Genomic DNA, 21,720 nt, shown 5'->3' with positions numbered 1-21,720 from the left:
TGATTATCACACATTTTCGTTAAGTTTCAAATAATAATTAGAATTATTGGAATAACAAGGAAATGATATTTTTAAAAAAACACTAATAATATTAGTGTTTTTTATTTTTTGTTTTGGTATTAAAAACAATGGTAGCAAAACGTGAAGAATACAGTACAGAACTTGTCTTCAGGCATGGCTAAAAGCTGGGTATCAACAGCCCATTTTTATATCTTAAGACTGAGACTGACCTTATGAAATGACAACGATCTGTAGCCACTGTCCAAAACATCAAACTTTTTGAACATTGTGTATAAACTTCAACATTCTTCACAATACATGTAAATATGCCTGCATAACTCACAGGTGGACATCAACTAAACATCTGGGCCGGGTTTTTCGAAGCTGGGTTAAGATAACCCATAGTTAGTGCAAAATTTGAACTCAGATATGAGGGCTTAAAAAGCAAATTCATTTCAACTCAATTCTCTTTGCCTGCAATTTGATGATTGGATACTCTAAAAAGAAAAAAGAAAATAATTATCCGAGAGAGTGCTTTTGATAAAAAGATAAAGAAACCCCGGTTCCCTGGGTTAGAGCTAACCGGCGTTTGAACAACTGGGCCCAGATACTTTGTTAAAGTGATCACACAACACACTATGTTTTATTATAAATGCTTTAAATTAGCCACCCTTGAAGTCTTTGTCAGTGTAACTAAACAGTTGACTGTTTTAGGGATCCACCTTTGTTTTTCCAATAACATTCAGAATTTTCCTTCCACTTGGGTTCACCTTGTTCGTATACTTCCTAAAAAAATAATTTAACTATGGAATTAACTCTTCAACAGTCAGTGCATAATGTAAAATGGACAAGTGCCCTAACTGGTACATCCCAGAATTTTGACCAGCACAGGAACTGATTATTGCACTTTTAAAATAAAAAATAATACCTTTTTCCAAATAGGAACTGTGGCCTTTAAAGTATCTATACAGTACTGAACGGCTTCCAGAGAATTTTTCCTGTGGGCTGATGATACAGCAATAATTACACTTGCTTCTCCTATTGGCACCACTCTGCAAATTAAAATGTTACAGTTACTTCTCAACATTAAACAAAGAGCTTTCTTAGCACAACATAAAGAAGGAAGGCAATGAGTCCTGGCCGAAGAAGACAGTCATTTCCAATAACTGTTTGGAAGGGGTTTGGCATTTAAAGCTCCAAGTAATGCCTGATGATCTAAAAAAAAAACAAAATTCTGCTTGTGATTTACGAGCAAATCACAGCAGTTACATGGGCCTTTATTCCTGAATCTTAGTTTTCACCAACAATATTGTTACCCAGTACAAAATCATAAATTAAGTATATAATGGAATGCACTAAAGCAGTCTCTTGTCATACCCAATTCTGTGAAATATGGCTATTTTGATCACATCCCATTTCTCTCGCACTTGCTTACAAATCTTGCGCATCTCTGATCTAGCCATGGGCATGTATGCCTCATATTCCAAACGTACTACCGTCTTTCCTAGGGAAAAATGAGAAATCATTTATTGGGCCCTGGTTGTTTGGATATGTTGTATTGGAAAGCGCTATCCGCCAAGTAAATCACTATCAAGAGGATAAGTGTTAGGCAATCCAATTATGTTATTCAGTGGATAGAGATTTGTCCAGTGGTTGTAAGCCCTATCCACCTTTTATATAACTGGGGCCACATTGTTAATTAATATTTGCCTTTTCTCCTACACACAAATGTCAGCAAAATATCAGCATTCAATGATTCTATGCAGTAATTGAATAATTTATCTTCTCTTTTTCATTTTCATATTTTTTTCATGTGTACATTTTTTTGTTTCTTGTGAATTTAATATAATCTGGAGTTCATATAATTTTGCTTATATATATAGATATGCCCACCCAGACTAGCTTTTGTTATTTGTGGGTATTGAGAAAATGAAATAAATTAATTTATTGTAACTTTGCATTAACCAATAACAAATGAAATGAAATGAAAATTTCCTACCTTCAAAATTATCTCTGGTTGTACCTTAAACAAAAAGACTTAACAAGTTAACTAACTGTCAAACTCAACTCAGTGATGTGATAGTCTGGGCATATTATAATGCACCTCAAGCTAGTCAATCCTGCTCATCAAGTTTTGTTTTTGGGGGGGTGGTGGGGGGACTAGTTAAAATGACTCTTGGGCTAGTATAGAAATATGCCAGAAGGGTATTTTAATAGTGTATTTAGAAATATGCCAGACGCATCTGTTAGCTATGGAAAAAATGGCAGAGGGGCAAGGTTTAAAACTGACTTTCTTTACACCCTGCTCCTACAGCTAAAACCTGCGAAAGCAACCACCAGCTATCTACCAGTAACTATCAAAATCTGGCTTAGTTATATATCCCACTGGAACTCATCATATTGGACCCTCTAATAGGCAATAAACACCACCATCTAGGCATTTTGGGTGCATGGTTGCATATGTGAGGTTTGAACGTGGCTAGTCTTGAACTTAGCAGTTTTTACTCCAGGTCTAAATCAGAAGCCTAAAATCAAATGCTATTAAAGAAACACATAAAAGGTGAAGGGTTTTTAACTTACCTACAAACATAGAGATTGCTCCCGCACTGGGTGAACCTACAATCTCTGTGACTTGATCAACATGAAGATGATCTGGAGTTATGACAATGGTGTCATCTGCCATGTGTAAACCGGATGTCTTGGTTTTACTAGAAAATAAACACAGGATATAATAACTGCATGAATTTATTATAATTTTATTGTTATCAGTACCTTCTGGGCCACTGAGACTAAATGACTGTATTCTTGAGCTGAAGATTTAAAAAATCACAAGGCATTGCAGTATTTACTCAACATCAATTAACAAACTACTAATATAACTAAAGACAATTTGTGGTGGGATGATTTAGTGTTCCTATAGAGTGATTTTACTTTACCAGTGAAATAGGTAGTAGAATGTTATGCACTATTATGCACTTATTCCATTATCTTCTTTTGTTTACTTGTGCACTAGTTATTCTCTGTTTCACAGGTCAAGTAAAATCACTCTATTGAAAAAAGGACAACAATAAACCTAGTTATAAAATATGCAGATACCCAGGGACAAGTCCATGGTAGTAAATTAACTTTTTATTCAATACACTTTACTCCTAAGAAATTACTTAAGACTCAAGGAATTAAAAGTAAATGAAAATCATTATGATGACATTTTTTCATACCATATGCAGATGTCAAATTATAGACACCTTCAAATGCAGTTGACATTGCCTTTTTTTTGCCACCATAAAAGTTAATGTAACTATAAATATTATTAACAGGCAAAAAAAAAAAAAAATTTTGCAACTTCTGTCTATAAGGTGAAATCAGATAAGTGTAAAAGATTTTTCCTTTTTCAAAGAAACTTCGGTAGAGCAACAGATAATTAATTTAAAATAATTTGTGCTGGTTCTATGGTAAGATGCTAGTGAGATTCTTTTTAATCCACATTTTTCACAAACCATGTATAGGTCTTATCCTTACCTCATTGTCTTTGCTCGCAAATATATTCCAAAGAAAACTTCACAATACCATCAGCCCCAACTCTTTATGTATGTGTAGTTTTAGTAAGTAATTATTTTCTTCTGAAAACTAATCTGAAGGTAACTTTAAAAACAAATAGTTTGTAGCAGTTGTGCCAGTAAAATATCACACTAAAGTTTTTAAGATGATTTATGAAGGAAAATATCTACATCGATAACATCCACTACTGACTTCTTTCGTTACTGGCATCATGCAAATTTGAAGACCTTATAAAAAATTACCATGAAAGTTGAGACATCATTACATATACTTGTTCAAACACGTCAAACGTTTACAAGTCAAACTTAAACATCAGTACACCTATAACAAAATAATGAACATTCCTTGTAGCTTCATTCGAATGACATTAAATCTGAAAATCTGTTTTGACCTTTAAAATATATCCGTACAGTTTCTATAGCTGCAATAAGAGTGACATTTTTACCACTCAAGAAGTGTTAATGACAAAATTAATTCACTTGACAATATAGGTTTTCTCATGTTACAAAAACAAAAATAATCGCAAAATATCAAAGGCACATGAAAAAAATTGAACACTGAGAAGCAATATTATGCCACTTTAGGCAGCTTTTAGTTCAGCATGCAGTGGGTCATGAGTAATATTTCATTATCTGTCATTAAATTTCTTTATCCTAACAAGGTAAAATTTTAATTAAAAAGCTTGAAAGACTGAACAATGTGACAAAAAGTCATTAATTTTCATGAAAAGAATCCAGAAAGTACGCAATGGTTTTGACAAGTGTACAATATCACAAAAAAAAACACAGCTGAAACTTCTGCATGTGTCTGTCTGACTATTTACTTTAAACCTATTTGACATATCATGAAATAATTTGTATGTGAACCACAGCCACAAATATTTTCTGTTGATTGCTAGGGTGCAACCATTAAAATAAAAAATAAAATCACCGATTAGTCAAAATAAATTGACCACAATATGAAAACCTTAAAAAAAATAAAATGATTGTTTAGTATTTTTCTCTGCATCTCAATTGAAAGAAAAAATGTAACAAATTGCAATTGTATAAATTGCAATCCTGTATAATTCCCAGAATAGGGGATATATTCATGTGCTAGATATTGGACTTTCCTTTCATTTGAATTGAACAATCCCATGCCTCATTTGTTACTTTTATTGCAGTAACATATTCTTTTACAATTTTATTTCATCTAATTCACCAGTATTTTTAATGAACCCTGTTGAAAACCATTTTTAGTGACAGAAGCCTTATCTCAAAGGGTTTACCATTATAACAAATAATTATATCATCATAATCATCATCATTAGTATTACTACCATTATAACTGCAAACACATTTTAAACTCATCAACAATAGATGAGCTTGGGGAAGGTGCCTGGAAAGATGGTGGGGCCTCGAGCACCGGAGCCGAGCGCGTAGGGTAACCATGACAACCCTGTGAGCGGCAACCACCAGGCACCGTCACACTGACAGAAGACAGTGGAACCATGATACTTACCACATACTTACCGGAAAAGGGGGAGGGAAGGGCGGGGAGCAAAGTCGCCAAGCACCGTCGAAAAGGCAAAAGTGCACGTGCAAATGAGTTGACCTCAAAACCCGAGCTGTAAAACCACGCGACCCCCAGCAGATCCCCCACCACTGCGCATGACCGAGACAAGAGAAACCCCAGACCATAGCATTGTTTCGCGTTTAACTTAGCTTAAATTACATTTAACCACATTTAAACTCATCAACAATAGATGAGCTTGGGGAAGGTGCCTGGAAAGATGGTGGGGCCTCGAGCACCGGAGCCGAGCGCGTAGGGTAACCATGACAACCCTGTGAGCGGCAACCACCAGACCTCGCGCTCCAAGCGGAGTGCTTGGGGAGCGAAGGGCCCGCAAGCAGGGTGGGAGAGGGACCGAGACCCCCCAAAAAACCCTCCAAGCACCAACCCCAAAGCCTGCCACTGACAAGAAAACAGAAAGGAGCATACATACCCAGTGATGACGCGCAAACCTGCAACCCGCAACAACAGGCTGTCCTCCGTCCCACTGTCAGGGCTGAACTCCCTGACCGGAATCCCATTATGAGTGCAAAGCCCCTACTTGCCCCCCCAGTGCTTACTGGCCACAGCATAACGAAACCGCGCGGAGAAGTCAAATAACATCGGAGACAACTGTGCTAAGCACAAACCAGCATAGGTAGAGATACAACGGTGCCCTAATTTGTCCCCAGAAGACTGAGTGAAAGTAAAAGCTGACGGGTTCTATGATGAGCAACCTGAAACACCTGCAGTCAATTTTTTAGAGAGTTGCGATAACGTCTCCGCAGGAGTACGAATGTAAGACAAATAGGCGGTGCTGGTCCACCGCCCCAAAGCCTGAATTTGATGATCTGGGATGCCATTACGAGCTGCGACAGTAGCTGCCCCAATGCGGAAACTGTGGCTAGAGAAGTTGCCTTGGATGTTAGCCGAAGGCAAGATGCGACGTAACCAAGCCGTCAACAGAGATCGAGACAGCGGGCGACCGTCCTGAAACAAAAATAAGGGGCCTGGTCTGTCGCCCCTTAAAGTCAAGTACGCCAACAGCGATTGGACTGCGCACAGCGGAAACGAACCACGGCCTATGTGCACAAAACACCCCTTCCGGAAGGGGTCAGTTTTGGATGCCTTTATCCTAATGCGAAGGCACGAGGGCAATGAACTAGCGTCCACAGCGATATCGGCCACACCCAGATGGATGGAAGGGGAGTAACTGGCCAAATTGGGGACGGTGAATTCCACAGAGCGAAGAAAGCCAAAGTACGCCAGGCAACAGGCTGCCCAAAACATGCAATGATCCGCCATCGTGACGTCCAATGCTTTGAAGATAACAGCCATGATCTCATCTGTGATTGGAAGCCGTTGAGAAGAGGAATCGCCCTGAGTTCGCTTAATTCCTCGAAGCACCCGCTGCAACCTTAAACAGTTGACAAGAGGATCCGAAAAGCCCTGGTCGACGTGCAAGGAGCGCACGGCAGAGAGATACACCTTGATGGTGGAGTATTGCACAGTATTGGCCAAGAATGTTGCGAACAGGCATAGCGTCCATTCGTCCACCGGGCAAGGGGAACCAGATGGATGAATCTTACCAAGCTGAGTACAAAAGTCATAAAACTTTTTCTGACCTGAAGCGTACGAGTTGCGTGTAGAGGATGCCAGCCCATGCACCAGAAGAGTGTGGCACCGAGCCTCTAAGGTGGAGATATCAAAAAATCCCATAGCTGATGAGGAATTGGAGCTGGGAGTGGTAAGGCCTCGGGCGCCAGACGCCGGAACTCCTGCCAACGAAAGCGGGAAAGAGCATCAGCAATTGAGTTATGAATGCCAGGCAGATGTATAGCTGTAAAGGTAAAATTATGGCGAGCCGCAGCGGAAAGTAAGTGGCGCAGCAGCTGCATAATGCATGGGACCTTTGATGTCCTGGACGTGAGAATGTGCACCACTGCCTCGTTGTCCGAGCGGAACAAGACATGGCATCGGTGCCATTGCGGACCCCAGACGTGAGAAGCAACCACCACAGGGAATAGTTCTTTGTACGCGATTGATTGATCGTACTGGGAGGGGGCCCACGCTCCGCTGAACCACTCATTTTTGAAGTAAGCGCCAAATCCCAAGGAGCCAGCAGCATCTGACGTGACCTCCACATCTGTGGAAGCAGACAAACCCGGGAAAAGCCAAAAGCTCACCCCATGCCACGACGTGAGAAAATCAGACCACCACTGGATATCCTTGCGGAACTCCACGCTCAAACGAATAGGATGCTCGCGCGAGCGAAAGCAACAGAGGAGGTCGATCATGCGGCGTAGAAAAGTACGACCAGGCCACACAACTTTGGCGGCGTGGTGAAGGTGGCCGATCAGCGACTCGAGTTGACGTCTGGTACACCACCGCCTGTTCCGCCACGACTGAATCAACTCCTGAAGGGCGGCTAACTTGTCTTCTGGAAGACGAGCCGATTGCTGCACTGAATCTAGTTCAATTCCCAACACGGTCAAACAAGTGAGCGGGCCAACGCACTTGCCAGGGTGGAGGGGAAGGCCAAGTGACCGACAAACTGCCAGGGATGTTTGCAAATTATTAGTGCACTGGTTCGAACAAGCCGGGCCTGCAGTGAGGAAATCATCGAGATAGTGCATAAGGTCGGCCACATTGTACCTATTAATAATGATCCATTCCACCATGTCTGCTATCGAGTTAAAAATATAGGGAGCCGAGCGGAGCCCAAAGGGAAGAGCTAAGTCAACAAAGAATTGGCCCCGCCATTTCATCCCTAACAGGTACCGATCCTCGGGATGCACTGCAACGTTGCGATAAGCGGCCTCGACATCGAACTTTGCCATCATGGCCCCACGACCGTGCTTGGCCACCATGCGGATAATCTGGTCGAGTTTGATGTAATGCATAGAGAATGCGTCAGCGCTGATACCATCATTTACGCTGTACCCACCCGGGGAGGATAAGTCAACAATAAGCCGCCATTTGCCAGGTTGGCCTTTTTTGGGGATTACCCCGAAACTGCTTATTTGTAAATTCCGAAGGGGAATCGAGGGAAAGGGGCCTGCCACCCGGCATCTGGAAACCTCGTGGGCCAAATAATCGTCAATAACTTTCGGGTTCTGGAATGCCGAGGATTTGTTCCGTTTGGCAGATTTAAGTGTACGAGTAGATTGGAATCCCAGGCGAAACCCGTGCGTGAGGCCTTGCAAAACAAAGGCGACTGCTTGCTGATCTGGGTGCCCAGCCAGGTCCAACGTGAATTGTGCCACATTCAGGGGAGAAACCACCGACACTGGATGGAAAATGGGACCCCCTGATGATAAAATTGCAAAGAGAAGAAACACTTGCAAAATGATGAAAACCCAACCATAGCATTTTATTATCTAACATCCAAGACTGGTACAAATGCAAACAAGAGAGCCTAGCAACGAAGCAGGTGAGCTAAAAGGCATGAAACCCTGACCCCTGCTAAACGGGGTGTAGGGACAATATAGCCGCACACGAACTGTCAAAAATAACCAAATAGCCTCAAAAAAGACCACATTACGATAACTAATCAACTAAGGCGAATTGCCACACTAACAAAAACGATAAACAACAAAATCATGAATGTTCACGTGGGAATGAGCGAAGCAACAACACGAGGCGGCACAGCTAAACCGTCAGGACAACTGCAGACTGTACGCACGAATGGCTGCGACACCCGGCAACTAACGAATCCCTCACGTACGGCGAGCTTTGGCACCGGAGGAAGATCCTGGAGAACTTCCGCGACGTTTGCGTTCTTCACGGCTGTCCCGGCTGGAGCGATTGGGGCACGTCGTCGCACGATGGGAGCCAGAACATAAATTGCAGCGATGGGCATAGCGACACGACGCGAAGGGTGCTGTACAGCGCCCCTTGTTCCACGAAATGCAAACGACATTAGAAGACGAAGATCCTGGTGGCTCAGGGTACTCATTAGATTGGGCCAGTGTGGAGTCACGGACGGACGAACCAGCAGCATGGAAATTAAATAATTGCACGTTCATCGACGACCAATCCGTCAAGCGAATGGCGGCGGCATGCTCACGGAATGCTCGGTCGTACGCGAGCCACACTTTGCCCGAGAAATGACGGAATGTGCGGAGGATGAGTAGCTGGTACTGCAATAAGTCCTTCCATCGATGCGGGAAGTGGGTGACCAAAATCATAGCAAAGATGGAAAAGGCTTCCATCCAGGACGCGATGTCCTCGATCTTCCGGCGCTGTTGCTTCGGTTGGGACGTGAGAACAAGGCGCCCGTCGAACAGCACTTGCGGCTCGGTTTCCTTCTGCAGCAAGTTCACGGCCAGTAAATCGCTCAGGTCAACGTACTTGCCCGCCACGATTTGAGCGACCAGCTTCGCCGGCACGGGCGAGAAACCGGGACCAACAACGAACGGCTGGTCCAACAACGAAGCCGATGGACCGACAGAACGGGCGGCGAAATCGCGAATCGCCCCGCTCTGCGAGGAGCAAACGTTCGAGGCGCTAGGAGCGAAAGATGACATGGATGGAAGCGAAAACGTGGACACAAAGGATGGCACAACAAATGATTGGCTTGGCCTACCTTGTACGGGATGTCCGCCGAATCCTGTCCCCGCGGCCAACAGGCTTGATGCAGAATCGGTGAGCGACGGCAAAGCAGCGGGAACGCCTCCCGAACAAGGCGGTGTTGTAGTAATGGCGCTCGCTGCGGACAAAACCGGCTGAGATGTAGTCGAGGCAGTTCCCGAAGATTCCCGCTCGGCTGCGAGAACAGCTTGCACGGTCTGCGTGATCAACGCAACCATTTCTGGCGAAACTCCCGCGATCGCCGGCCCGGCCGGTGGAAGAGACGCTTGAGAAACTTGCAACGAGGGAGGCGAGACGTTTTGACCAGCCGACGAAGACACGTTTGAAACCGAAGCCTCTTCTCCAGATGGAACAGGCAGTAACACCGGAGCGGTTTGCAAGCTATTAGTCGTACCCCGCGAACCCATCGTCAAAAAGGCAAATAAGAGCAAAGTCGCCAAGCACCGTCGAAAAGGCAAAAGTGCACGTGCAAATGAGTTGACCTCAAAACCCGAGCTGTAAAACCACGCGACCCCCAGCAGATCCCCCACCACTGCGCATGACCGAGACAAGAGAAACCCCAGACCATAGCATTGTTTCGCGTTTAACTTAGCTTAAATTACATTTAACCACATTTAGCATAAACAGCATATTTTACTTAACTCCTTAATGCTGTTGCATTATACATGTATACAATTTAAAAAGTGAATAATTCTCACCAAGAGTTATTTGCTTTTTAATTGCTTTTTTGCATTCATTATGCATTAAGATCATTCCTTTTCCCTCTCCAAATCTTGGCACCTTAATTCCCCATTACTTTCCCTTATATAATATATATTTTATTATTATTGTGCTTGTTCTTATCATAGCTAGAACTACTTTTTCAGTAATCCTTAGAGAAAGCATTGGCTACTATGTACTAAAACTGAAATGTACAATTTTCGGAACTGGGGTGATTTTTTTCCCAGGGAGGAGTGGTGTAAACAATAATTCTTAAGAATTCAAAGTTTTTATTGCACAGATCATTGGTAACTGATTCAGAGACAGATACAAACATCAGTCAGTTAGTTTATGGGGGAGGGGGGAAAGGAGCTGCAGAGTCAGGCAGCGAAAGACAGAGGTCCTGCTGTTGTACTGCCTTGTTATTTCTTATAACAAAAATATCCGCAGCCTTCAAGGTGGGTTTATAAGCACAGATGGTGGTTTACATCATAATTTTACTCAAAATTTCAGTCAACCAACATGAAATAATGACCAAAAAAATCAATGACATGCTACATGTACATGTCCATGATTTTGACTCACTGACTTACGCTGATTTACACTTTTGTTACCTATTCAAAAACAACTCGGTACATACCCACGATTATACATACATACTCTCAGTGTGACAATTTGACAAAACAACCAAAATAAAAAGCACATGTATAAAAGCTGTTTAGTAAAATCCAGCTGGTAGTCTATTATCAATGCCATGTTCTGATTGGTTGAGCTACTACTAGGCTATATATTATAGCCCACTAATAGCAAAAAGTGCTGCCTGTTTGGCAACAAAAAAGGATTAAAGTCTAGCTCTCTCAATATAGCCTCATGGGCTATTGACTCAGAGCCCATTCGGGCTCAAGGAATAATTGTTAAATATATACTGCTACAGTGGCCATCAAGAGGGAGGGTCCAGGGGTTCCAGACCTCCTAAATGCATGCATGAGAGCAAAGAATTTGTTTATGAAATTGCTGTGACAATGAAATTATTTCTACTGATGGAATTGTAAGGATCTACATAATTGGGGCTTCCTGGAAAGTTACATTTTTGCAATAACTGGGCGATTTCTTGTGTGCTGATTAGTTGAGAGCTACTGTTTAATAAGAGAGTACCAACCATGGAAATGACAGAGTGGTGGTGCAATTTGTTTTCCTCTTTCTTTGTGGGCAATTTTCTGAGAAACGTCAATGGAATTGGGCATCAAAACTGTCAATATTATTGTAAAAAAACAAATGAACAACAATTTTCTATGGTGTGAACTCTCATCAACCAAAGAAATGACGCCAAAATGTTCAAAACTTTGCAGTGAAGTCAATAAGAGTACTGACCATGGGAAGATGAGGTTGATTTCTTATTGATAGCTAGGAAGGATAAAGATTAACTTCAATGGTGTGCACAAGCTCTGACTATTTTGATGAAAATTTCTGAATCCACCCCTGGGCTAATATTTAATGATGCAATAGCAAAAAATTTAAAAGACAATGAAAAGGAGTCTTCACAGCTCACAGAAATTAGAGTTTGTGAATCAAGCATGGTCTTACAATGGCCATATTATTATTTATTTTGTTTCAAAACCCATTTTAAGTAAGCAATGAAAATAGAACTAATTTTTTTTATACTGTACTGTTTGCAAATGCTATATTCAATAGCTGTGAAGGATAAACAACAGTAATCTTGTTTGTTGACAGTGTTGTCTTCAGCTGTGATTATGTGCCTTAGCTGCACAATATATAAGATATCATTTTCTGTAAAAGTTTGGCATAAATATCTAAAGCGTTCTTCAAAACAAGTGCGCTGCTGGTCAGGAAATCCATTTACAAGCGTCAAATATCATTACTATTTAATTGCTTTGATATGATCACTATATGTAGAGCAGCAAATGTACTGCAGAAGATAACACCCTAAATTAGTGCTCAGCCTCAGGCCAAATGTCACAAAAAAGAAATTGAACAATGGCAGTATGTCTTAGAATCAAAGATAATTATTGCTAATCAGAACGTACTGTGTTGATAATGGTGATGAATGCAAAGGCTTTAATGTGTATCACCCAGGACACTAGAATCTTAAAGCAGTTATTGCTAAAAGGCATTTTTACAAAAAAGTTGAAAACCCTAAGTCTCTAATCTTCAACATTCCCAAAAAAAAAAAACCTCCTTTAATTTACAATTTTCAACATTTTTAAACTAAATCTAAAAAAGGAAGAAAAGAAAAGAGGGAAAATACCTAGAATTAACTTGAATATAGAATACAGATACAGAATAAAGGTACTCTACTGTTCAATATCCTTTACTTGATTTGAGAGTTTCATAAACACTTTCATATGGCCCGCGGTTGTAAAAAAATTAAGTAATTTATATCAGTACCTGTCCTCTCTCATTTCAGCCGCCACTTATCGGCGGAATAACAGCGACTTCTTCACCCCCTTGGAAGCCAATTTCTGAATCTTGTTCAATGTAGTTTTGGTTTACTGCGATCACGAGACTATCTTGAATGTCTGAAAGACTTCACAACATGTTGATAATAAAGCGTGGTTAATCGATCGTAAGTCATTTTTGTTCAAAGATCAATAAGTCATGTAAAATAAGCTAACCACAATGAAAAAGACCGACTCTACTTTGTAAGCTAGATGAGAACAGAGTTGTTTAAAAAGGATTAAAACTGACAGCGCCTAATAATTTTGCGGCCTGCTATTGTCACCGCGGAGATTAATTCCACGCTGACGGTCGATCGCTAAAAACTTACCTCGGAAAACTATTGATTATATTAGCAACCAGATCTCGTCCAGTTAGAAGTTTAGGAAGAAATATTTGGGCTGACGGCTTCTCCACCAACTCACGGCTTTTCGCGAAGAACAAAACAGTGACCTATGATAATGAGAATGTTCAATTTTTTCTAAGTTATATTTGCGAGTCACAATTCGACGTATGCAAATACAAACGCTGTAATGTAAACAAGTGATCAGGCTCGATACCATTGAAAATCCCACACGAAACTATTGCATTTCGAATTTCAAATTTAAATCCTTAAAAGAAATCTTTTCTCAAGACCAGACAAAGGCTAACAGCCATAATATGATCATCTGTAAAGTTTCAATAGAAAGATGTTCGCTTTCAAAATTAATCCATGACTAATTAACAGAAAATAAGATCGTGTTCTTTCAGGATATGATCGCAATAAACTTTCGCACGAAGTTAACAATGACTCCTGTTTCTATACTCAGTTCACAAAGGATAATTTTGTGAAAGATTAACGAATTTTCGCGTTATACATTGCGTGCATCTGCAAATTTCATGAAGCCAGGTCTACTTAACCGCAGGTTATTATGTTCATATACGTGACAGTAGAGACCGTATCCAAGGCTAGGGCTGCAGACTTTCCGGACTGTTCCGAAATCTAGACTTTAACATATAAATCATGCACAAAAACAGCGTCTTACCTCTACTTGTTCATTCGTGTCATTATTAACGTGCTCCATTAAAAGTTCTGGCTCCAAAAATGGAAAGAAACCACCTTCTCATGTTATTAAGTAATGGTCCGTGTAAAAGGTAGGCAGGCGAACGGCAAAAGTGATTAAAAGGTGCTAACTTTTAATCATTAATTTCAATTAAATCAAGCGTTCTGATTGGCCGAAATCCAAAAATCGCCAAAAAAACAGTCAGAAACGTGACAAAAACACCTTTTTTTAGCTTTATTTTCCCCATTCCCCTGTCTTATACCTCACGGCCAAGTTTCAGCATTGTTCTATGCGCCAATCAAAAGTTAGAGCGGAAAACGTGCAACACACGCGCGACCTTGTTGTGACCCCATCTTAGTGTGACACTTGAGATGTTAGGAAATTTGTCTTTTACCCGAAGAAATCTCGTCAATTTCTTCGTGAAAAATCTGCATTTTTTCTTTATTGAATATTTATCTCAAATTTACTGTATTTTATCATCGGAGTGATCGTCAAAATGCTCTTAAACATGGTTTGCTGCCGTCCTCGACATGCCGAGTCGCCATGTGGGAATTTGGGCCCGGCGTAGTTGTTTTCGTTGTCAGGCCGGATCAGGAGGAGATCAGAATAATTGTGGCACTAGAAATTGGAGTACAGCTGGGCATAAAAGGAGAAAGCGAAAGATTTGTTGTTTTTACAAGGATGAATTTATTTCTCGAAAAGATGTAGAACACTTGAGCTTGAGGTAAGCTGAATTCAATAGATTTTCGCACCTCCGCGCGCATTATGTGTTATTCATGTGTTTGCCCCTTTCGAAACTTCCATATTCCGTGTATCTTTACCCATCTTTCATTCGATTTTTTTTCTCTCTAGACTGCTTCATCAAGCGAAATGGAAGTTCGCCGTGGACCTTAAGTTAAAATGAGGGAATTGAAATTTGTGACACGTTTGCATTTTGTACCTTTGAGTTCTGAGACGGAGAATACCGAGACGGAAGCCGCTTAGGTATCATAAATAGCTGTCACTGGTGTTTGAGTTTCTCTTGGTACGGAAGATCTAGCGAGCACGACTGTAGCTTGCCTTTTTTTTTTCCAAGGACGAGAGAGATTGTAAGAAGGATTTTTATAGAGTAATATCAAAACCTTGAAAACAGATAAACTGTAGGAGAGCTTTTTCTGAAACCCGATTATCCGAACATGCAGGAATTTTTTCTATCTGGGCAACCTCCCTTTTTTTTTCCAAAAGCAGAACATTTAGATAACATTTGGATTTGATTTTGTGTACTTGTTGTTGTTCTGTATGGTGGCCGAATATGAACGCGCGACATTGGCGCGTTCGCCAGATTCGCCACGTGAGAGTGAATTGCTGCTGTTTACGATCATGGTTTTGACATTTCTTTTGTGAGAGCCGACGTAAATGTTGTTCCCAACGTCGCTGATTGATGTAACACTGTGCTCATCTTCGTGTAATTTCATATCAGTTTAACTTCCTCGGGTTTGGCGCATAGAAATCTTTTAAATTTTAGATATGTTATATTTTTCAACATAACAAAGCAATAGACGAAATAAAAAGTTGTTCGAATGAGTCTTAAGCTATCTTAATTCAACTTTAAAATTCAAATTTCGCGCTTTTAGCTGTATTGACCAATCAGAGCATTCAGATTTAATTTGATTAGAGAAATTAGCGCCTGAAAAATAACTGACGCTATTGCCGCGGGCTATTGTTTTTCTGCCTGCTTCTTAGCTGGACCATTACTTAAAATTAGGTAAAAATTATCGCAGTTTCACCAGCAGAAACTACCAGGCGTACGCAATTTCTTACGCTGTACGTGATTGGCTGATTTCTTGTATCCAATTAAAATGTTCGAAAAAACTGTGAAAAAGAATATAGAGGTCTGAGTCCAAGTGCGAGCTGACATCCGAGCTTAACATCCGAGAAGCCTGCGTAGCGTTGTAGCGTAGCAGTTTAGGCTAAGCATAGCCTGTACCCAGACGTTGTTTTATTTTTACTGTCGTTCTTTCGGAAATCAGCTTTCGAAAAACAAACGCGCAAGCGAGGCGAGCGAGCGATAGCGAGAGCAGAGCGCGAGAAAGAAAAATATAACCCCTCCCTGCCCCCTTGCACTGGCGGTCAATAAATCCTCCGCGGTTTATTTTTTATCACGTGCGCTTGACGGACAGAGAAAATAGAGGCTCTGTGAACAGGCTAGGCTAAGTGGGCAAGCACGAAAGACGCGCGAGGCAAAAAGGTGCTCTTAGCCGAAATTAAAGGAAACGGAAACGACTGCTATGCAGGCTACAACCTCGTCCCCCCTCGTCCCTTGTGCAGGCTAGCCCCGGTCAAAAAACACCCCCGGGTTTTCTTTTGACGATTTAACTAATTTTAGGAAAGCGTGACTGGCTGACTGAAAAACAGAGCAATGTGCCAGTTCCAAGACAATGTGCACCTGATCGTGCATGAAAGCAGCTGGTGAAAGCCAACTGCCGGCTTGAGACAAAGTGTTCCTTTTAGTCCCGGCGAGGTACTTTAGGAATTTTTGGGTGGGGATGTGCCGCTGGGACTCGGAACCCTTAGCCTATACCAGAGCTAGTTCCCCCAATCCCCCCTCCCCTATCCTAGAGTAGCTTTTAGGCTGAGTTGCGTAAATTTAAACTTGCCGATTTGATTTTTTCATATTTTTGAGTGGCAGTTCCTGGTTTCCCTAGTCTAGACTGAATCTGTCGCTGAGCCATCTTGTTAGGTACATCGTAGGGATCCCCTTTGTTTACTTTGATAACATGTTAGAATCCTGTTGGTTAAAAACTAGGAATTTTGTGCGGTCTTTGAATGTTTGTTTTTTTTGTGTGTGTGTGTGTGGTTGCGCACTGAAAAGAGCCGAGAATTTCGCACTCCGGTTAACTATTTTCATTCCGCACTGAAACCGGTTGCCTTGCATTTGCGGACTAAGACGACACAGTAAGGGAAACAGTTGAAGACCTTACAATTGAGAAAGTTGTAGCCACAATGCTCATTTTCTCCTCGCCATGTCGGCGTCCACTGCGACTTCTGAGATATGAGTAGTTTACCAATTGCAAAAAGTTTCTGGAAATTATCATGTTGGTAAGTAAATGGACCCGACTTTTTGGGTCGTTTTATCGGAAACAAGAGCAACGGAATATCTGAAAAGGTTGTCCTGTTTTTCTGGACAGAATGGTTCAAGCAGAACTGCATGAAAAGCCAACATTAATACCAGTTTCAGGTTTTCGCGGCCGTTTTTCGATAAATGGAACTGATTTGTACACTATGGTAAACGCGATTCCTGGGCGAAATTTACCAGTTCTGAATAGTTCTTATTATTCGACCCCAACCGTGAACCGACCGGTTTTGCCCATGCAAATGGTAAACAACCATGATTTTGCATTATGAGAAGGGTGAAAAGCCATACCATGAGTGCAATCAGTCTCCGATACTGAGAAAACAGCTGATTAAAAGCACAGCTGTCGACGGCTACAACTCCACTCTGATTTGGGTTCTTTCGGTGTCGTGTTGATGTCCTTCAAAGTCAATTTTCACGTAGTATGATGATCGGCATTGCAGAATTATGAATGTGTGTATACCGTCAGTACTTTGACGAGAGACATGGAGTGCAACCCATTCACGACCTATAGTTACGGCAGCCAGGTGACTCAGTTCGTGTGAAGTTAGATCGGCAGAAAGGATGGAAGACGTTTCTAGGAAAGTCATTGCGAGAAGCCCTACTCCCCGGTCATAAGTCATCCAAACATCTTTCAGAGTGGTACGTAGAAATCGCAGACACCTGCGCACAGTGATTAGTTCTGATAGAGTTGAGATGCCTGATGAACAAGATTTGGACATATTGAATCAGGAAAAACCGCCGCTGATTGTGGAGCCTTGCGTCAACTGCCGTCCTCTTCTGCAAACACACAGCTTATATATAGAGTTATTGTTCCTGTTGTCCGTGTGTAACGTTGTTGTGATACACTAAACGTGACTAAGAGAGTAATTTTATTAAGTGGGTCAGTCAAAGACTGTCAGCTCTCAAAAAGAACCCCACTTGAAAATTCATCAGCTCCCGATTAAAAAAGTTTCGACTTATATAAAAATCGTTAGGTATTCACATCCATGAAAATCTTTCTTGGAAGTGTCATATTAATGAAGAAAGATCTGAAAAGATTGGTTCTGGTATTAGTGCGATCAAACGTATTAGGTATTTTCTCCTTCAGCTTTAGAGATTCTGCTTAACGCGTACAATTCATTGGTGCAGCCACACTTCGATTACTGTAAAGTAACATGCATGGGAAACTGTTCCAAGAACCTATCTTCTAAATTGTACAAATTGCAGAATCGCTCTGCTCACGTTATAACTTTCTCCTATTTATGAGTACAGTACTAGTGAACTGTTTCAAAGATTGAACTAGTCCACGAAACTTGACCTGATTAACGCTTAGTTAGTCAAGCAATAATGATGCAACCGCGATGAGTTTTATAAAAGAAGCCTTTGTTATATGAAGCTGACGTGAGCTGTACAACAGCTTTCCTTTGGAGGTCAGACAATCGACATCTTTACCGAATTTAAAGGGAACTAAAAAAACCCTCACTTTCGGTAACGATTCATGCTTTTTTAAAAAATAATTCAATAGCGTTATTAATCCAGTTTTACACATGACCCCCTTGTAAAAAAGGTTTTCTTCTTCTTTCATCTTTCATCTTATATTTACCGTTAGTGGCCATTGTAGTTTAGAGCGGTACCATATTTCCTCGAATAAATGCCCAGGCGCTTATTTACAATTCTGGCTAAAAGGAGGGGCGCTTATTGAAAGAGGCCTGCTACCGGACTCCCGATAACTCGAACCTTCTAGGGCCATCGAAAAAGGTTCAAGTTCCTCGTCGGGAGTTCGAAGAAAATAGCCGAAAGTTAGGAAATAAGGAAATGGGATGGGGGAGGAATAAAATTGTCATGCACACTTCACTTCACTCGGAAGGGCAGCAAGAGATTCATCGATCTTTTGAAAAAGGAATTAAGTAACAAAGCTCGATTAGTATACAGGGCTGGACAATGTATTTGAACTGGAGTGACAAAAAAAGTAAAAACATAGGGGGGGGGGGGGATATGTAGCAAAAGAGAAAATTTTCTTTTTTGTCAACTTCTAAGCGATAATTTTATTTTAACCTTTTCAAAGGTCTTTATTTTGATACCGAGAGAGAATTTTAAAAAGTCTTTATTAAAGGTGAGATAAAAACGGTTTTAAAAGTAATATTTAGACTGAAAACTAGTTCTTCATGGAAAATATTTGAACAGAACTGAAGACTTTGCAAGGAATGAATTGCATACGCCATAGCACGCGCACAGAAGACAACACTCAAGTCATTAGCTCACAATCTAGCCAATCAAAAACATTGAATTTTCTTACTTAACCAGATCTCGCCTCCAGCTTCGTAAACAAGGGATATGGGTACGGGATTAGGGTATAGCCTGCAGACCAGGCGCTATCCAAGCGACTAAGAAGCGGACGAAGAGCGCAAGAGAGGCTAGGAAGTAAATAAAGAAAATAATGAAGAAAACTATCGCTTAGTTTGTAAACGCATAGAGGTGCATGCCTTCATTCGCAAACGGATAATTATTAAAATATCTTTATCATGTGCACGGTAGACACAAAGACCAAGTGTTTCCTGGGATCTGTAATGTTCGCGAATTTCGCGGATTTTCCAAGGCTGAAGCGAGAAAATAACATCTCGTAAAGCTGACAACACCTACCTATTATAATATTATATGATTATTATTAAAGAATACATTAAAGCTCGCTCGTTTAATTTCGCTCTCTTTTCAGTTTCATGATTATGGAGCCCCTACCAGGGGGCGGGGCGGGGGGGGGGAGGTACATGTTCCCGTGATCCCTTAATGTTTTTTGATTTTATCCCTTGTTTCCCATTAATAACACCACTTGTTCCCTAAAATGTTTTAAGCTCAGTTTCCCTTGATCCCAAAAACTCTTGTACTGTTCCCTTGATCCTCAAGAGTGTTTGTCATTGTTCCCCATATTTGTTTGCTTGTGTTACCTTCTATTCATGGTAGAAAAAAATCGCTTTCAAACCTCCTGTTTCTTCTCCATGGAATCCGCTCACGCTGTTCTTCGTCGGCTGCAGTTTCTGTCATCTCAACTGTCTCAGCTGCCTCTGCGATAGTGACAACTTCATTGATATGTTGAAGCACATCAAGGAGAGGAATTACATCACCTTCTTCAAGCTCTAAGATATCTTCACGGTAGTTATAGCTGGTTAGGGCACAAACAATGTTGCACGTATCGGAGAATGTCTCTCCTCATCTTCCGTAGACAGCACTGGATTGAAAAGATCTTAAAATGAACACTTTGGCTTTCACTCTCTTCATGCCGACACTCACATTCTCTTGCAGACAGGCTATTAGGAACAATTCAGCGGACAGTTGAGGAGAATCACTGGAATGCGAGCTTTAACACAGACAATCTGACTTAGTTTGTGCAAAGTCTCAGTTGTTTCCCAATGTGGCAAAGGGGTCGCTGCTGCTTCACTCAGCACAGTGAAATCTAGAGGCTGCACAGTCGGAGAGTCAGCTGCTTAAAGATTTATAGGCAGAGTTCCTGGATCTTGTCCTTTGTTGTCATGTTTCGTACTGTTTTCTGAGGACGTTCTGACCATACATTTTTCTCCAGTTTCTCATTTCATTTACCTGCTTTTTAGATAGTTTGTGTGCTTTTCAGTCGGAGGGGGTAACTTGGGTAAACCCATGTAATGTGTTGTGGTGTGAACCTGTGGGTAGTAGGATTTGGAAGCTTTGAAGTAAGCAAATGGTGTAAAACTTGCCTCTTTATTTAGTTCAACCGTTCCTTAATTGTCCTGCTGAATCTGTAATCGAATTCAAGCTGTAAAGGCATGGGAGTGGTACCGCTTCTCATTTCTGAAAACGTGTTTTCGACAACAAGCGTTAAAAGACTTTTGATACTAAATTCGGTGGTAAGGTTTGGATTAAAACGGTCTAGGAGGTCCCTGATGTCTCGCAGAGACTTCAGGATCCTTATTTTATCTTCATGACAACAGATGAAACGGTTCCTTGAGGGCCTGGTGTCACGGCTGAGGCACCAAACGTTCCCAAGATACCTTGCGTGGCTCGTAATACATAATGATCTCCTGACAGTCATGTGAAAAAAGAACAATGACCCATCTACGAAAAGTTGACGTTATATTTTCTTGTAGAGGCTCGGAAAGTTAAAAAAATATCACGCCGGGCTGCTGAGCCCGCGGAATCAGCCACCAAAATCGTCAGCAATTTTTTTCAAAATGGCGGCCAATTTGAAAGGCTGTTTAATAACCAAATTTATGGCATAAATTATAAAAAGCAGAGATTTCTGGGATTTTTGGAGGCCTGGCTGCAAGACCACGAGGAAAACGAATTTTTTGAAGTCATTTGCTGAATTTCAGGTACGTTTAAGTGTGTTTTTACGCTCTTTTTTTGTCGTGTTGTGAGGCGTCTGAATTACCATTTCTTGTCGTACTTTCCCAAATAAGTTTTGATGGACGCACAGCACAGAAAATTTAAAACGGCAGAAACCTGGCAAGTAAAATAGAGACCCCAAAACACGAAAGACCTTGTCTAAAAATTGCCTTCTTCCACGTTAAAAGTGTGACCGCGTTTGGTGTTGTGTTTCTCCCTAGGTCTTGCCTGTTAGGTCCAGAAAATTGAAGAGTCCTTGTCAAGTTTCATTTTCAAGGTTCAAGGTGTCAATTGTGCCAACTGAAAAATTAAATATCCTTGAAAACTGATGGCTCGTAAAGGCAAGAAATGTACGAGGAGTACAAAGGCTATCTCGAAAGGATATTATCCCATTGG

At 41.3% G+C, this 21,720-nt stretch overlaps 3 protein-coding genes and 1 long non-coding RNA gene across 7 annotated transcripts in view; 1 reads left to right on the top strand and 3 right to left on the bottom strand.

Moving 5' to 3' along the window:
* Nucleotides 1–29: 29 nt before the first annotated feature.
* On the bottom strand, nucleotides 30–13,949 carry LOC140936268 (molybdopterin synthase catalytic subunit-like). Of its 4 annotated transcripts, none has more exons than XM_073385709.1 (7): nucleotides 13,860–13,949; nucleotides 12,787–12,925; nucleotides 2,581–2,708; nucleotides 2,000–2,023; nucleotides 1,378–1,504; nucleotides 929–1,052; nucleotides 30–786 (listed from the first exon to the last, which is right to left on the bottom strand). In XM_073385709.1, the coding sequence occupies exons 2-7, from the start codon at nucleotides 12,798–12,800 to the stop codon at nucleotides 694–696; spliced, it is 510 nt and encodes a 169-aa protein (XP_073241810.1). In that variant the 5' UTR covers nucleotides 12,801–12,925; nucleotides 13,860–13,949; the 3' UTR covers nucleotides 30–693. The 4 variants fall into 4 exon arrangements, with proteins under 4 accessions (XP_073241810.1, XP_073241809.1, XP_073241812.1 ...); XM_073385708.1 differs by lacking the exon at nucleotides 13,860–13,949 and adding an exon at nucleotides 13,166–13,287; XM_073385711.1 differs by lacking the exon at nucleotides 12,787–12,925.
* LOC140938581 (uncharacterized) lies at nucleotides 5,504–8,289 on the bottom strand. Its single transcript, XM_073388074.1, has 2 exons — nucleotides 7,071–8,289; nucleotides 5,504–6,867 (listed from the first exon to the last, which is right to left on the bottom strand). The coding sequence occupies exons 1-2, from the start codon at nucleotides 7,989–7,991 to the stop codon at nucleotides 5,812–5,814; spliced, it is 1,977 nt and encodes a 658-aa protein (XP_073244175.1). The 5' UTR covers nucleotides 7,992–8,289; the 3' UTR covers nucleotides 5,504–5,811.
* LOC140938580 (uncharacterized) lies at nucleotides 8,441–10,107 on the bottom strand. The gene has a single exon (XM_073388073.1). It carries the CDS (start codon nucleotides 10,086–10,088, stop codon nucleotides 8,808–8,810), a length of 1,281 nt encoding a protein of 426 aa, XP_073244174.1. The 5' UTR covers nucleotides 10,089–10,107; the 3' UTR covers nucleotides 8,441–8,807.
* Nucleotides 13,950–21,236: 7,287 nt separating the features above from the next.
* Nucleotides 21,237–21,720, top strand: part of LOC140937711 (uncharacterized) — a 4,243-nt gene continuing 3,759 nt past the window's right edge. Inside the window, exons 1-2 of the long non-coding RNA XR_012165510.1 lie at nucleotides 21,237–21,311; nucleotides 21,546–21,720. The exon at nucleotides 21,546–21,720 is cut by the window's right edge and continues 76 nt beyond it. This is a non-coding gene — a long non-coding RNA (uncharacterized lncRNA). The remainder of the gene's footprint in view (nucleotides 21,312–21,545) is intronic.

This window comes from Porites lutea, chromosome 5 (assembly GCF_958299795.1).
Source record: "Porites lutea chromosome 5, jaPorLute2.1, whole genome shotgun sequence".
In the NCBI taxonomy this organism is placed as follows: Eukaryota; Metazoa; Cnidaria; class Anthozoa; order Scleractinia; family Poritidae; genus Porites; species Porites lutea.
Note: the sequence above shows the minus strand (reverse complement) of the source record. Positions and strands in the feature narration are given on the sequence as shown.

Bases quoted from the DNA above. Each gene is read 5' to 3' on its own strand.
- LOC140938581 (XM_073388074.1), bottom strand. From the start codon at position 7,991: ATGCATTACATCAAACTCGACCAGATTATCCGCATGGTGGCCAAGCAC. The intron at 6,868-7,070 runs CACCGATGCCAT...CTTTCGTTGGCA, and splicing joins ACGTCTGGGGTCCGCAATGG to GGAGTTCCGGCGTCTGGCGC.
- LOC140938580 (XM_073388073.1), bottom strand. From the start codon at position 10,088: ATGGGTTCGCGGGGTACGACTAATAGCTTGCAAACCGCTCCGGTGTTA.
- LOC140936268 (XM_073385709.1), bottom strand. The intron at 1,053-1,377 runs GTATGACAAGAG...TTTAATTTGCAG, and splicing joins GCCATATTTCACAGAATTGG to AGTGGTGCCAATAGGAGAAG. The intron at 787-928 runs GTATTATTTTTT...TTATTTTTTTAG, and splicing joins CAGTTCCTATTTGGAAAAAG to GAAGTATACGAACAAGGTGA.